The sequence below is a fragment of the Equus przewalskii genome, chromosome 12, assembly GCF_037783145.1.
Source record: "Equus przewalskii isolate Varuska chromosome 12, EquPr2, whole genome shotgun sequence".
NCBI lineage: Eukaryota > Metazoa > Chordata > Mammalia > Perissodactyla > Equidae > Equus > Equus przewalskii.
Window position 1 is genome coordinate 6677365 of NC_091842.1, and position 16094 is coordinate 6693458.

Sequence of the window (16094 nt, forward strand, 5' to 3'; positions counted from 1 at the left end):
TAAAAGCAGGAAAAAAAAAAAGATTGGCAACAGTTGTTAGCCCAGGTGCCAATCTTTAAATAAATAAATAAAAAGTTCCTAGAAAAATGTATAAAAGTTCTGACTGTGGCATCCAATAAAATGCTCAGTTGTCACCAATCTATATTTTTCGTATGTTTTCACAGATATGATCTTGTATCTCATTCATAAGTATGTAATGCCTAGAATGTGGCTCCTGAAAGGAAACCCTCTAAAGCAAGTGGGTGCCTATAATAGAAATCACTGAATGAAATTGAGGGTTTTTCCAAGAATGCAGGAATTGATGTAATACAATTATTATTACTATTTTATTATTTTATTTATTACAAAGCTTATGTGGCATTACATATATTAACTCATTTAATCCTCATAACTCTATGATCATTATCTTCGTTTTACATGGGACAAACGAATGCAAAAATAAATGGAATAATTTACCAAAAGTCAAAATAAATAAAATAGTTTACCAAAAATCACATAGCTAGTAAGTGATAGAGCTAGGATTAAAACCCAGGCGGTCTTTGTGGTTTATAGTCGAAACCACTTATCATAAACTGCTTCTGAAATAGGTAGACAATAGATAATTGGGATTTGACTAGATGAAGAATAACAAATGAGGGTTGTCAGCCAAGTTAAATCGTATTTTATTATAGGAGAATTCTGAGGAAAGGCTTCCGTCACTACAACTGGAAAGGAGCAAGGAGTTACCTAGTCCAGCAGGGCAGAAGATGAGAGTGTTGGCAGGGAGTCTGCTCTACAGAGAAACAGAATTTCAGAATGAGGAAGAAAGGGGCCGTGATTTGGATTCTTAGTGAACAGCTTTGGACATTACTAAGCCGTTCCACCCCACCCACTCCCTATGTCCACATGCTACCCAGACTCCCAACCGTCATGAACAGAGAAATACTAACATCCTAGAGGGAGGTAGACCCACATTAGAAAGGTGATCAGAGAAAAGAGGGAACCAGTGATGTTGATATTGGAGGATACCAGGGGAGAAAGAAGAATCAGAGAAATATTTACCATTCTTCCCCTTGCCTCCAATGAGACCTCTCTTTAAGCCCCCGACAAATCATAGTGTCTCTTTTCACGCATAATGTCTGTAACACAGAATTTTTGAGATGCAAAGATCCAAGGAGATTATCAAGTCAAAGCATTTTAAAAGTTGTAGAAGGAACTAGAATAGATCTGGGAAAAACATCCCTTCATGCTACTAAGTCAGATTCCCTTTCTATATCTCCCATAGCATGCTCTGATCTATCCCTTTTCAAATATCGCTGTGTTTATTGTGTTGGATGTGGTTTTTCTCTAAATACTCCCATTTCAGTGTTATATTATGATCTTTATCTCCTTTTATACTATATTTATTGATTTTAAGAGCCTTACTTTTTCAAATTTTAACACAGCTGAAAATAAGACGTATCTTAGAATCAAAACATTTTATAATTATAATTGGCAGTGCTTTTTCCTTCCTATTGGTACATAAAATAATGTTGCATCTTACAATCAATGGCATCATAGATTCAAAATATTTGGGAGTTATGCCTTGTCTTCTGGAGTTTCCTGAATTGTAACTCCTTTAAGGAGTTTCCTCCCTGAGGATAGTTTAGGTTTTGTTGCAACTATTTTAGTTACTTATGTTTCCCTTCCCTTTCTCAAACACATCTAAAAATGTCCACCTTCATAGACTCATTCTTTGGATCCTGCACTGTTTTAATGTCTTATATATCTAATATATCATAACAATGTAAACAGTAAGAAGAAAATAATATCATCTAATTTGGAATCTTCTGGTTCTGAGTAGAATAGTGCTTTTGAGATGATCGATGTTACCTCGAAAGCTACATGAAATGCAAAAAAGTCTCTCTTAAATGTATGCAAGAGGTGCTGAAGCAATGAGGACTAAAGGGACTAAGATTCAAGGAAAGAGAGAACTGCGGAGAAGTGAGCTGAAAATCTGCTCTACTTTTCTCTGGGGTCAGTTGCTGACTCTAGGCATGGGCAAGAGGCAAAATCCAGGCTTTGACTAGTCGGAGGGATACTTCTGGGGAGCATAAAAGCTAGCAGGGCTTTAGGAAGTCTAATAGAAATGGAGTGACAGAGGAGGAGACATTTTAGGAGCCTCAAAGAGAAGACCCGTTCTCCTCTTAAGACAAGTCTGTGACTTCTGCCTGCTGCCCTCTCTCCTGTGTTCATTCTCTCTCCATCTCTCTCTCTCTCTCTCTCGTCTCTCTGCATCTCTCTGGGCCTCTGTGTCTCTCTGTGGGGCTGTGTCATTTTCTGTCTCTCTCAGTCTCTCCCGGTCTCTGTTTCTCTGTCTCTTTCTCTCTCCATTTCCATCTCTTCTTCTTTGTCTCTCTGTCTCTCCTCTCTGGCTTTCTGTCTGTGTCTCTCTCGGTCTTTCTCTCTGTCTCTCTGATCCGTTGTTCAGGAGAAGCAAGACGAGATATTAGGAGCTGCGCTTGGTGGCCCGCGTGCAAAGAGCTAGCAGAGGGTCCCGGCTCCCAGACGGAAAAGACTCCCAAATCCATCCAAATGGCGTCCTGCCGATAGTCGGGCAGTGGTGTCCGAGACAGCCCCCGCCCCTCTAGCCTCCGTTGAGCCTGCAGCCTCAGCCTCCCGGGAGACCTGGAGGCAGAGGTTCCTAGCAGAGCTGAGCCTGGATCCTGGGAGAGAAACGAGGAGGTGGTGCCTGTTTGTTCTCACGAGTACTAAGTCAGGGTCGTGCTCACACCCAGCCTAGACAGCTAGGAGCTCCTTCCAGGCCTGAGTCTGGCCCTGCCCTCCTCCCCTCCAGCCTCCTCTCCTCCCCAGCTCTCTGCAGCCACTCTAGCTCCTTTCTCACCTCCTCTCGGCCAGATTCCCTTGCGCCTCCGAGTGTCTGGCCCTCGGAGCTTCCCTTGGCACACTGCTCCCGGCTGTGTGCAGGGCTGGCTCCTCGTGTCCTTCTGCTCGTGGCACCAATGTCCGCTCAGAGGACTTTCGACCCACCTCAGGGCTGCAGGCCCTCCCTCCAGCACCCTGCTTCCTTGCCCTCTAGCACCTGCGCGTCTTTACCACATGGGTTTGCTTCCCTCACTTGGTCCCTTCCCCTTGCAGGCGGTGAGGTCCTGGAGGACACGGGCCACGTGAGGGCTTTCAGAACCGCCCCCAGGCTCACACCGCGCCTTCCCAGAGTGAGCGCAGGGCCACAGCAGCTGAAAGAAGGGGATGACCTCAGAGCCCCCTTCCGCCTCCGAGCACCTCCCATCGTGGCCATGGGCGCCAATCATGAAAGGTACCTGTTGCTTTGGCCAGGGGAACCCCCAGAAGCACCGCTGAGTGTACCTTCCCTCTTCCAGTTACTCCTCTGAGCACGAGCACGAGTGGCCACCAAGCCCCTGGTGGTCAGGCCCAGCATTGCAGCAACAGGCGGGAAAGCAGGCCGTGAAAGACACACCTCGGTTCGGGGCCTGGAGGCAGCGGTTCCAGCAGGGCCCAGGGCGCAAAGGAGAAGGCCGTGCAGGCTCCGGGGGTGATGTGAGGGACCTGCGAAGCCTCTCTTGCTCCCTCTCTCCCTGCACTGGCCCCGGCGTGTGCACTTTCCCCACGAGGCCTCCTCACCGCAGCCAGGGCACTGACTCCACTCCACGTCCAAATGAGGACCCCGAGGCTCCAACAAGGATGGCCTCGGTCCTGCTCTGCAGAGGAGGGGTCCTGTGCTCTGCCACGTTCTGCAGTAGCCAGGTGCCCAGCCCACCTACAGCTCAGGCTGCCCTCTGCCCAGAAAGGCCTCGAGGGACTAGAAGGCCCAGTCCAAGGCCTCGGAGCACGGTGGGTCATGGATGGACAACTGAGATCGATAGACTCTTCTACCAGCTTGTGGGGTCCTTGGAGTCACTCCTCTAGGCTCCTCAATTGACGGAGGAGTAACCTCAGGCCTTCCATCCACTAGCCCCTTCCACACTGGGGGCGGGGACATCCTCCATCCAGGTGCCCAGAGTGGTGGACACAGGACCCCAGACCTTGTCAGGCATCTCTCCTCCTCATGCTGCAGACCTGGGCATGTTGCTAGGGGACTGGAAAACCCTGGGCCGAGGCAGAGCCACCTCTTTCTTCTTTCCAGCTGTCACCTCCCCAGTGTGCACTCCCCTCCTGACCCCCACCCTGGGCAGGCAGAGTGTGTGTGAGTGTGAGAGTGAGTGTGCGCCCAGGTGCGGATGCCCAAAGGAAAGGGCCCCCAATGGGAGGGCGTGGACAGAGGTCCCCCAGGATCTTAGGGGCTCTCCTTCCCAAGGCCAATCTCCTGGGACGCTAGAGCTGGCCCAGGGGCCTGGAAGCCTCGCTTCTCCTCCGGACTCTGCCCACCTCGTGGGCCCAGGGCCGGTCCCTGTTTCCCCTGGCCTCAGCTTCCCAACTGTCCCGTGAGGGTTGCGCAGGAACCGCATCAGCCCTGCTCGGCATGGACACAGCCCTGGCCTCCTGCCCCCCTGGGTGTGGCGGGGCTCCCAGTCCTCTCTCGCTCGGGGCAGCCGGGCCTCCTGTCCCCGGCCAGGCACACAGAGCAGCCCTGCCGGCAGCACACGTGGGGGTCCCCGCCCCCAGCACGCCTGTGGACCACAAGAGGCTCCTGACACGGCTGCTTTCGATCAGTGCTTCTGAAAATATTGCATGATTCCACTGATAGGAGCCATCCAGAAAAGATTGACCAAAACCTGCCAGAACACAGAATAGGCGTTGTCAGGGAGCCAAGGAGGAATGAGGCATGAGCGCTTTGGGAAAAGGCTTCCCTTGTGGAGAAGGGAATGTCCAGCAAGCGGACAGTGGTGATGGAGGCCGAGCATTGGGACTGTGCTTAACGCTCGGGAATTGTACACTTGAAAAGGAGAAAATGCGGAGTTCTTAAAATATAAATAAATTTATTTTACAATTTACATAAAGACCAAAGAAAGACAAGAAAACGAGCAACATAAACGGCTACACAGACATACAGGGGAAGCAGGGAGAGGAAGGGAGGTCGTGGTGAGGGAGCATGTGGAAGGGATGGGTCAGGAGCTGGGGATGACTGGGGTTGGAGAGTGAGCTCTCCCGGGGACAATGCTGGGGCCTGAGCGGGCTCCAGGGCTCCAGGAGGCTCTGGAGCAGGGGATGGCTCTCCCTGCTCCCTGGCGACCACTTCAGCCTGCCCCGGGGCACTGGCAGGAGCCCAGAGCCGGGACAGGGGATGGCTCTCCCTGCTCCCTGGCGACCACTTCAGCCTGCCCCAGGGCACTGGCAGGAGCCTGAGCAGGGGATGGCTCTCCCTGCTCCCTGGCGACCACTTCAGCCTGCCCCGGGGCACTGGCAGGAGCCCGAGCAGGGGATGGCTCTCCCTGCTCCCTGGCGACCACTTCAGCCTGCCCCACTGGCAGGAGCCGGGAGCAGGGGATGGCTCTCCCTGCTCCCTGGCGACCACTTCAGCCTGCCCCAGGGCACTGGCAGGAGCCGGAGCAGGGGATGGCTCTCCCTGCTCCCTGGCGACCACTTCAGCCTGCCCCGGGGCACTGGCAGGAGCCGGAGCAGGGGATGGCTCTCCCTGCTCCCTGGCGACCACTTCAGCCTGCCCCCGGGCACTGGCAGGAGCCGGGGCAGGGGATGGCTCTCCCTGCTCCCTGGTGACCACTTCAGCCTGTCCCAGGGCACTGGCAGGAGCCGGGACAGGGGATGGCTCTCCCTGCTCCTTGGCGACCACTTCAGCCTGCCCCGGGGCACTGGCAGGAGCCGGAGCAGGGGATGGCTCTCCCTGCTCCCTGGCGACCACTTCAGCCTGCCCCGGGGCACTGGCAGGAGCCGGAGCAGGGGATGGCTCTCCCTGCTCCCTGGCGACCACTTCAGCCTGCCCCGGGGCACTGGCAGGAGCCGGAGCAGGGGATGGCTCTCCCTGCTCCCTGGCGACCACTTCAGCCTGCCCCGGGGCACTGGCAGGAGCCGGAGCAGGGGATGGCTCTCCCTGCTCCCTGGCGACCACTTCAGCCTGCCCCGGGGCACTGGCAGGAGCCGGAGCAGGGGATGGCTCTCCCTGCTCCCTGGCGACCACTTCAGCCTGCCCCGGGGCACTGGCAGGAGCCGGAGCAGGGGATGGCTCTGCAGGGGATGGCTCTCCCTGCTCCCTGGCGACCACTTCAGCCTGCCCCGGGGCACTGGCAGGAGCCGGGGCAGGGGATGGCTCTCCCTGCTCCCTGGCGACCACTTCAGCCTGCCCCGGGGCACTGGCAGGAGCCGGAGCAGGGGATGGCTCTCCCTGCTCCCTGGCGACCACTTCAGCCTGCCCCGGGGCACTGGCAGGAGCCGGAGCAGGGGATGGCTCTCCCTGCTCCCTGGCGACCACTTCAGCCTGCCCCAGGGCACTGGCAGGAGCCGGAGCAGGGGATGGCTCTCCCTGCTCCCTGGCGACCACTTCAGCCTGCCCCGGGGCACTGGCAGGAGCCGGAGCAGGGGATGGCTCTCCCTGCTCCCTGGCGACCACTTCAGCCTGCCCCGGGGCACTGGCAGGAGCCGGAGCAGGGGATGGCTCTCCCTGCTCCCTGGCGACCACTTCAGCCTGCCCCTGGCTCTCCCTGCTCCCTGGTGACCACTTCAGCCTGCCCCGGGGCACTGGCAGGAGCCGGAGCAGGGGATGGCTCTCCCTGCTCCCTGGCGACCACTTCAGCCTGTCCCAGGGCACTGGCAGGAGCCGGAGCAGGGGATGGCTCTCCCTGCTCCTTGGCGACCACTTCAGCCTGCCCCGGGGCACTGGCAGGAGCCGGAGCAGGGGATGGCTCTCCCTGCTCCCTGGCGACCACTTCAGCCTGCCCCGGGGCACTGGCAGGAGCCCCAGCAGGGGATGGCTCTCCCTGCTCCCTGGCGACCACTTCAGCCTGCCCCGGGGCACTGGTAGGAGCCGGGGCAGGGGATGGCTCTCCCTGCTCCCTGGCAACCACTTCAGCCTGCCCCGGGGCACTGGCAGGAGCCCGAGCAGGGGATGGCTCTCCCTGCTCCCTGGCGACCACTTCAGCCTGCCCCGGGGCACTGGCAGGAGCCGGAGCAGGGGATGGCTCTCCCTGCTCCCTGGCGACCACTTCAGCCTGCCCCCGGGCACTCGCAGGAGCCGGGGCAGGGGATGGCTCTCCCTGCTCCCTGGCGACCACTTCAGCCTGCCCCGGGGCACTGGCAGGAGCCGGAGCAGGGGATGGCTCTCCCTGCTCCCTTGCGACCACTTCAGCCTGAACCGGGGCACTGGCAGGAGCTGGGGCAGGGGATGGCTCTCCCTGCTCCCTGGCGACCACTTCAGCCTGACCCGGGGCACTGGCAGGAGCCGGAGCAGGGGATGGCTCTCCCTGCTCCCTGGCGACCACTTCAGCCTGCCCCCGGGCACTGGCAGGAGCCGGGGCAGGGGATGGCTCTCCCTGCTCCCTGGTGACCACTTCAGCCTGCCCCAGGGCACTGGCAGGAGATGGAGCAGGGGATGGCTCTCCCTGCTCCCTGGCGACCACTTCAGCCTGCCCTGGGGCACTGGCAGGAGCCGGAGCAGGGGATGGCTCTCCCTGCTCCCTGGCGACCACTTCAGCCTGCCCCGGGGCACTGGCAGGAGCTGGAGCAGGGGATGGCTCTCGCTGCTCCCTGGCGACCACTTCAGCCTGCCCCGGGGCACTGGCAGGAGCCGGAGCAGGGGATGGCTCTCCCTGCTCCCTGGCGACCACTTCAGCCTGCCCCCGGGCACTGGCAGGAGCCGGGGCAGGGGATGGCTCTCCCTGCTCCCTGGTGACCACTTCAGCCTGCCCCAGGGCACTGGCAGGAGATGGAGCAGGGGATGGCTCTCCCTGCTCCCTGGCGACCACTTCAGCCTGCCCTGGGGCACTGGCAGGAGCCGGAGCAGGGGATGGCTCTCCCTGCTCCCTGGCGACCACTTCAGCCTGCCCCGGGGCACTGGCAGGAGCTGGAGCAGGGGATGGCTCTCGCTGCTCCCTGGCGACCACTTCAGCCTGCCCCGGGGCACTGGCAGGAGCCGGAGCAGGGGATGGCTCTCCCTGCTCCGCTGGTTCCATGAGATCCGGCTGCATGGCTCCTGCCCGAGTCTGAGGAGGGTCTGGCTCTCCCTGCTCCCATCCTGGCGCGCCGCTTGTCTCCTGCCCTTGTGCAGGAGCTGCTGGAGGTGATTGTGCTCCCCGCACACGGGCTGGGGCCTGTGCTGGCTCTGATCCTTGTGCAACAGTCCCTGAGGACGGCAGCCTTTTCCCCACGCCTGCCGCTACGCTGTTCCTGCCCAGCTTCTCCTCCCTCGGGGAGCTGGACTCCGTGTCCCGAGTGGACCTCTGCAAAGACAGTGACCAACAGTCAGCCCAGAAGCATCAGAGCCCTGCTCAGCTGCCCCTGCTCTTTCTTCTGCCCTCTGCGCCTAATGCTCCCACATCAGGCACCACCCTGTGTCTGCGCAGAATTCTCCCCGGGATGAAACAGATAGACCTCAGGGGCTCGGGAGAAACCTCGGGCAGACGGTGCTGCCCGGCACTCCACGCCCCACCCGATCAGCCATGAGCTGGGGTGGGAATGGGCCCGGCCCACCAGGCTTCTAACCCCTCATCAGCCTGCTCCTCCTCGCGGTGGTCCACTCACACAAACCACCCTTCCACACACACACACACATGCACACACACACTAACACACACACACACACACCCAGGGAGGGGACGTAGGGCTGTCCAAGTGGGACCACAGTGGTGGCCTGGCCTGGATTGGCCCACCCCGGGCGTCCCTGTGTTACCTTTGTGTCCCTCCGCACGAACGTCCAGAGACGTCTTGAGCGAGACAGGAGCCCGCCTTTGCGTCCAGGGCGCTCCTTGCGGGCTCTGCTGAGGCTGCGGCCCCGGCAGATAGGCAGACAGCAGAGAAACATGCTGCTCCTTCTAGACGAGTGCTAGACGAGTGAGCTGTTGGGGGCTGTCTCTAGGAGCTGGGTGCCTAGAGACCAGGGTTCCAAGTTCTCTTGGGCCCAGTGAGGTCGCTGCCTGGGGTCCCTTCCCTAGGCTTCCTGCTCACACGAGACCTCCCTAAGGGCCCCCTGGGCCGCTGACGGCTCACCCTCCATCCCAACACCACGGCCATCCACAGTTGCACCAACACAGCCCACCTCACCGTCCCCGAGGAGGCCTGGCTCGAGTCAGATGCCAGCGTTGGGGACGCAGAGCTGGTCAGACCTGGCTCCTCCTTCTTGCCAGTGATGTCCCCCTGGACAGCCATGTGCCTCTCAGGGCCTCCCCATGCCCCCATGTGTGCAGTGCGGGTCCTTCTAGTACCTACTTGCTAAGGGTGTCTTCAGGTGTCTAGACCTATCAATCCCTCTAGCGCCTGTCAACCCATGGGCCGCTACCCCGTGGAGCTCCTGCCCAGACTTAGCACGGGAAGGGTTCCCCAAAGGGCTGGGCGGGACAGACAAGACAACTCCAACAGACCTGGGGCTGCTCTGGCATCTGGGAAAGGCACTGCCCCTCCTGCCTGTTTCCCAGTGTCCCCAGGGAGCGTTGTCATGAAATGCTGTTCAGACATCATCTCCCTCTGGCTCACAACCTTCCGGGGCCTCCTGTTAGGTTCAGACTCAGGTCCAACGGCCTCCTGTCCGCCTCTGTGCGTGGGAGACCCCAGAATGGCTCCCAGTGTTCCCACCCCCTAGCCACACATCTTATGTGATCCGGCCTCCTCGCGGGGAAGGAACTGGGTTCCAACCAGTAGAATATGGCAAAGGGACGGGATGTCCCTTCCAAGACGGAGTTCAGGACATGTCTGTGGCTTCTGCCTGCCGCCCTCTCTCCTGTGTTCATTCTCTCTCCATCTCTCTCTCTCTCTCTCTCTCTCTCTGTCTCTCTCTGTCTCTCTGCGTCTCTCTGGGCCTCTGTGTCTCTCTGTGGGGCTGTGTCATTTTCTGTCTCTCTCAGTCTCTCCCGGTCTCTGTTTCTCTGTCTCTTTCTCTCTCCATTTCCGTCTCTTCTTCTTTGTCTCTCTGTCTCTCCTCTCTGGCTTTCTGTCTGTGTCTCTCTCGGTGTTTCTCTCTGTCTCTCTGATCCGTTGTTCAGGAGAAGCAAGACGAGATATTAGGAGCTGCGCTTGGTGGCCCTCGTGCAAAGAGCTAGCAGAGGGTCCCGGCTCCCAGACGGAAAAGACTCCCAAATCCATCCAAATGGCGTCCTGCCGATAGTCGGGCAGTGGTGTCCGAGACAGCCCCCGCCCCTCTAGCCTCCGTTGAGCCTGCAGCCTCAGCCTCCCGGGAGACCTGGAGGCAGAGGTTCCTAGCAGAGCTGAGCCTGGATCCTGGGAGAGAAACGAGGAGGTGGTGCCTGTTTGTTCTCACGAGTACTAAGTCAGGGTCGTGCTCACACCCAGCCTAGACAGCTAGGAGCTCCTTCCAGGCCTGAGTCTGGCCCTGCCCTCCTCCCCTCCAGCCTCCTCTCCTCCCCAGCTCTCTGCAGCCACTCTAGCTCCTTTCTCACCTCCTCTCGGCCAGATTCCCTTGCGCCTCCGAGTGTCTGGCCCTCGGAGCTTCCCTTGGCACACTGCTCCCGGCTGTGTGCAGGGCTGGCTCCTCGTGTCCTTCTGCTCGTGGCACCAATGTCCGCTCAGAGGACTTTCGACCCACCTCAGGGCTGCAGGCCCTCCCTCCAGCACCCTGCTTCCTTGCCCTCTAGCACCTGCGCGTCTTTACCACATGGGTTTGCTTCCCTCACTTGGTCCCTTCCCCTTGCAGGCGGTGAGGTCCTGGAGGACACGGGCCACGTGAGGGCTTTCAGAACCGCCCCCAGGCTCACACCGCGCCTTCCCAGAGTGAGCGCAGGGCCACAGCAGCTGAAAGAAGGGGATGACCTCAGAGCCCCCTTCCGCCTCCGAGCACCTCCCATCGTGGCCATGGGCGCCAATCATGAAAGGTACCTGTTGCTTTGGCCAGGGGAACCCCCAGAAGCACCGCTGAGTGTACCTTCCCTCTTCCAGTTACTCCTCTGAGCACGAGCACGAGTGGCCACCAAGCCCCTGGTGGTCAGGCCCAGCATTGCAGCAACAGGCGGGAAAGCAGGCCGTGAAAGACACACCTCGGTTCGGGGCCTGGAGGCAGCGGTTCCAGCAGGGCCCAGGGCGCAAAGGAGAAGGCCGTGCAGGCTCCGGGGGTGATGTGAGGGACCTGCGAAGCCTCTCTTGCTCCCTCTCTCCCTGCACTGGCCCCGGCGTGTGCACTTTCCCCACGAGGCCTCCTCACCGCAGCCAGGGCACTGACTCCACTCCACGTCCAAATGAGGACCCCGAGGCTCCAACAAGGATGGCCTCGGTCCTGCTCTGCAGAGGAGGGGTCCTGTGCTCTGCCACGTTCTGCAGTAGCCAGGTGCCCAGCCCACCTACAGCTCAGGCTGCCCTCTGCCCAGAAAGGCCTCGAGGGACTAGAAGGCCCAGTCCAAGGCCTCGGAGCACGGTGGGTCATGGATGGACAACTGAGATCGATAGACTCTTCTACCAGCTTGTGGGGTCCTTGGAGTCACTCCTCTAGGCTCCTCAATTGACGGAGGAGTAACCTCAGGCCTTCCATCCACTAGCCCCTTCCACACTGGGGGCGGGGACATCCTCCATCCAGGTGCCCAGAGTGGTGGACACAGGACCCCAGACCTTGTCAGGCATCTCTCCTCCTCATGCTGCAGACCTGGGCATGTTGCTAGGGGACTGGAAAACCCTGGGCCGAGGCAGAGCCACCTCTTTCTTCTTTCCAGCTGTCACCTCCCCAGTGTGCACTCCCCTCCTGACCCCCACCCTGGGCAGGCAGAGTGTGTGTGAGTGTGAGAGTGAGTGTGCGCCCAGGTGCGGATGCCCAAAGGAAAGGGCCCCCAATGGGAGGGCGTGGACAGAGGTCCCCCAGGATCTTAGGGGCTCTCCTTCCCAAGGCCAATCTCCTGGGACGCTAGAGCTGGCCCAGGGGCCTGGAAGCCTCGCTTCTCCTCCGGACTCTGCCCACCTCGTGGGCCCAGGGCCGGTCCCTGTTTCCCCTGGCCTCAGCTTCCCAACTGTCCCGTGAGGGTTGCGCAGGAACCGCATCAGCCCTGCTCGGCATGGACACAGCCCTGGCCTCCTGCCCCCCTGGGTGTGGCGGGGCTCCCAGTCCTCTCTCGCTCGGGGCAGCCGGGCCTCCTGTCCCCGGCCAGGCACACAGAGCAGCCCTGCCGGCAGCACACGTGGGGGTCCCCGCCCCCAGCACGCCTGTGGACCACAAGAGGCTCCTGACACGGCTGCTTTCGATCAGTGCTTCTGAAAATATTGCATGATTCCACTGATAGGAGCCATCCAGAAAAGATTGACCAAAACCTGCCAGAACACAGAATAGGCGTTGTCAGGGAGCCAAGGAGGAATGAGGCATGAGCGCTTTGGGAAAAGGCTTCCCTTGTGGAGAAGGGAATGTCCAGCAAGCGGACAGTGGTGATGGAGGCCGAGCATTGGGACTGTGCTTAACGCTCGGGAATTGTACACTTGAAAAGGAGAAAATGCGGAGTTCTTAAAATATAAATAAATTTATTTTACAATTTACATAAAGACCAAAGAAAGACAAGAAAACGAGCAACATAAACGGCTACACAGACATACAGGGGAAGCAGGGAGAGGAAGGGAGGTCGTGGTGAGGGAGCATGTGGAAGGGATGGGTCAGGAGCTGGGGATGACTGGGGTTGGAGAGTGAGCTCTCCCGGGGACAATGCTGGGGCCTGAGCGGGCTCCAGGGCTCCAGGAGGCTCTGGAGCAGGGGATGGCTCTCCCTGCTCCCTGGCGACCACTTCAGCCTGCCCCGGGGCACTGGCAGGAGCCGGAACAGGGGATGGCTCTCCCTGCTCCCTGGCGACCACTTCAGCCTGCCCCAGGGCACTGGCAGGAGCCTGAGCAGGGGATGGCTCTCCCTGCTCCCTGGCGACCACTTCAGCCTGCCCCGGGGCACTGGCAGGAGCCCGAGCAGGGGATGGCTCTCCCTGCTCCCTGGCGACCACTTCAGCCTGCCCCCGGGCACTGGCAGGAGCCGGAGCAGGGGATGGCTCTCCCTGCTCCCTGGCGACCACTTCAGCCTGCCCCAGGGCACTGGCAGGAGCCGGAGCAGGGGATGGCTCTCCCTGCTCCGCTGGTTCCATGAGAGCCGGCTGCATGGCTCCTGCCCGAGTCTGAGGAGGGGCTGGCTCTCCCTGCTCCCATCCTGGGGCGCTGCTTGTCTCCTGCCCTTGTGCAGGAGCTGCTGGAGGTGATTGTGCTCCCCGCACACGGGCTGGGGCCTGTGCTGGCTCTGATCCTTGTGCAACAGTCCCTGAGGACGGCAGCCTTTTCCCCACGCCTGCCGCTACGCTGTTCCTGCCCAGCTTCTCCTCCCTCGGGGAGCTGGACTCCGTGTCCCGAGTGGACCTCTGCAAAGACAGTGACCAACAGTCAGCCCAGAAGCATCAGAGCCCTGCTCAGCTGCCCCTGCTCTTTCTTCTGCCCTCTGCGCCTAATGCTCCCACATCAGGCACCACCCTGTGTCTGCGCAGAATTCTCCCCGGGATGAAACAGATAGACCTCAGGGGCTCGGGAGAAACCTCGGGCAGACGGTGCTGCCCGGCACTCCACGCCCCACCCGATCAGCCATGAGCTGGGGTGGGAATGGGCCCGGCCCACCAGGCTTCTAACCCCTCATCAGCCTGCTCCTCCTCGCGGTGGTCCACTCACACAAACCACCCTTCCACACACACACACACATGCACACACACACTAACACACACACACACACACCCAGGGAGGGGACGTAGGGCTGTCCAAGTGGGACCACAGTGGTGGCCTGGCCTGGATTGGCCCACCCCGGGCGTCCCTGTGTTACCTTTGTGTCCCTCCGCACGAACGTCCAGAGACGTCTTGAGCGAGACAGGAGCCCGCCTTTGCGTCCAGGGCGCTCCTTGCGGGCTCTGCTGAGGCTGCGGCCCTGGCAGATAGGCAGACAGCAGAGAAACATGCTGCTCCTTCTAGACGAGTGCTAGACGAGTGAGCTGTTGGGGGCTGTCTCTAGGAGCTGGGTGCCTAGAGACCAGGGTTCCAAGTTCTCTTGGGCCCAGTGAGGTCGCTGCCTGGGGTCCCTTCCCTAGGCTTCCTGCTCACACGAGACCTCCCTAAGGGCCCCCTGGGCCGCTGACGGCTCACCCTCCATCCCAACACCACGGCCATCCACAGTTGCACCAACACAGCCCACCTCACCGTCCCCGAGGAGGCCTGGCTCGAGTCAGATGCCAGCGTTGGGGACGCCGAGCTGGTCAGACCTGGCTCCTCCTTCTTGCCAGTGATGTCCCCCTGGACAGCCATGTGCCTCTCAGGGCCTCCCCATGCCCCCATGTGTGCAGTGCGGGTCCTTCTAGTACCTACTTGCTAAGGGTGTCTTCAGGTGTCTAGACCTATCAATCCCTCTAGCGCCTGTCAACCCATGGGCCGCTACCCCGTGGAGCTCCTGCCCAGACTTAGCACGGGAAGGGTTCCCCAAAGGGCTGGGCGGGACAGACAAGACAACTCCAACAGACCTGGGGCTGCTCTGGCATCTGGGAAAGGCACTGCCCCTCCTGCCTGTTTCCCAGTGTCCCCAGGGAGCGTTGTCATGAAATGCTGTTCAGACATCATCTCCCTCTGGCTCACAACCTTCCGGGGCCTCCTGTTAGGTTCAGACTCAGGTCCAACAGCCTCCTCTCCGCCTATGTGCATGGCAGACCCCAGAATGGCTCCCAGTGTTCCCACCCCCTAGCCACACATCTTATGTGATCCCGCCTCCTCACGGGGAATGAACTGGGTTCCAACCAGTAGAATATGGCAAAGGGACGGGATGTCCCTTCCAAGACGGAGTTCTGCCTGCTGCCCTCTCTCCTGTGTTCATTCTCTCTCCATCTCTCTCTCTTTCTGTCTCTCTCTGCATCTCTCTGGGCCTCTGTCTCTCTCTGTGGGGCTGTGTCATTTTCTGTCTCTCTCAGTCTCTCCCGGTCTCTGTTTCTCTGTCTCTTTCTCTCCCCATTTCCATCTCTTCTTCTTTGTCTCTCTGTCTCTCCTCTCTGGCTTTCTGTCTGTGTCTCTCTCGGTGTTTCTCTCTGTCTCTCTGATCCGTTGTTCAGGAGAAGCAAGACGAGATATTAGGAGCTGCGCTTGGTGGCCCTCGTGCAAAGAGCTAGCAGAGGGTCCCGGCTCCCAGACGGAAAAGACTCCCAAATCCATCCAAATGGCGTCCTGCCAATAGTCGGGCAGTGGTGTCCGAGACAGCCCCCGCCCCTCTAGCCTCCGTTGAGCCTGCAGCCTCAGCCTCCCGGGAGACCTGGAGGCAGAGGTTCCTAGCTGAGCTGAGCCTGGATCCTGGGAGAGAAACGAGGAGGTGGTGCCTGTTTGTTCTTAGGAGTACCAAGTTAGGGTCATGCTCACACCCAGCCTAGACAGCTAGGAGCTCCTTCCAGGCCTGAGTCTGGCCCTGCCCTCCTCCCCTCCAGCCTCCTCTCCTCCCAGGCTCTCTGCAGCCACTCTAGCTCCTTTCTCACCTCCTTCGGCCAGATTCCCTTGTGCCTCTGAGTGTCTGGCCCTCGGAGCTTCCCTTGGCACACTGCTCCCGGCTGTGTGCAGGGCTGGCTCTTCGTGTCCTTCTGCTCGTGGCACCAATGTCCGCTCAGAGGACTTTCGACCCACCTCAGGGCTGCAGGCCCTCCCTCCAGCACCCTGCTTCATTGCCCTCTAGCACCTGCGCATCTTTTCCACATGGATTTGCTTTCCTCTCTTGGTCCCTTCCCCCTGCAGGCGGTGAGCTCCTATAGGACACGGATCGTGTGAGGGCTTTCAGAACCGCCCCCAGGCTCACACTGCGCCTTCACAGAGTGAGTGCAGGCCCACAGCAGCTGAAAGAAGGGGATGATCTCAGAGCCCCCTTCCGCCTCTGAACAACTCCCATCGTCGCCATGGATGCCAGTCACGAAAGGTGCCTGTTGCTTTGGCCAGGGGAACCCCCAGAATGACCACTGAGTGTGCCTTCCCTCTTCCAGTTACTCCTCTGAGCACAAGTGGCAATAAACCCCCTGGTGGTCAGGTCCAGC

At 59.6% G+C, this 16094-nt stretch overlaps 2 protein-coding genes across 2 annotated transcripts; both read right to left on the bottom strand.

Moving 5' to 3' along the window:
• Positions 1-4896: 4896 nt before the first annotated feature.
• LOC139074837 (skin secretory protein xP2-like) lies at positions 4897-9043 on the bottom strand. Its single transcript, XM_070567537.1, has 2 exons — positions 8777-9043; positions 4897-8327 (listed from the first exon to the last, which is right to left on the bottom strand). The coding sequence occupies exons 1-2, from the start codon at positions 8906-8908 to the stop codon at positions 6573-6575; spliced, it is 1887 nt and encodes a 628-aa protein (XP_070423638.1). The 5' UTR covers positions 8909-9043; the 3' UTR covers positions 4897-6572.
• Positions 9044-12529: 3486 nt separating this feature from the next.
• LOC139074839 (skin secretory protein xP2-like) lies at positions 12530-14532 on the bottom strand. Its single transcript, XM_070567631.1, has 2 exons — positions 13868-14532; positions 12530-13418 (listed from the first exon to the last, which is right to left on the bottom strand). The coding sequence occupies exons 1-2, from the start codon at positions 13997-13999 to the stop codon at positions 12555-12557; spliced, it is 996 nt and encodes a 331-aa protein (XP_070423732.1). The 5' UTR covers positions 14000-14532; the 3' UTR covers positions 12530-12554.
• Between the last annotated feature and the right edge of the window lie 1562 nt (positions 14533-16094).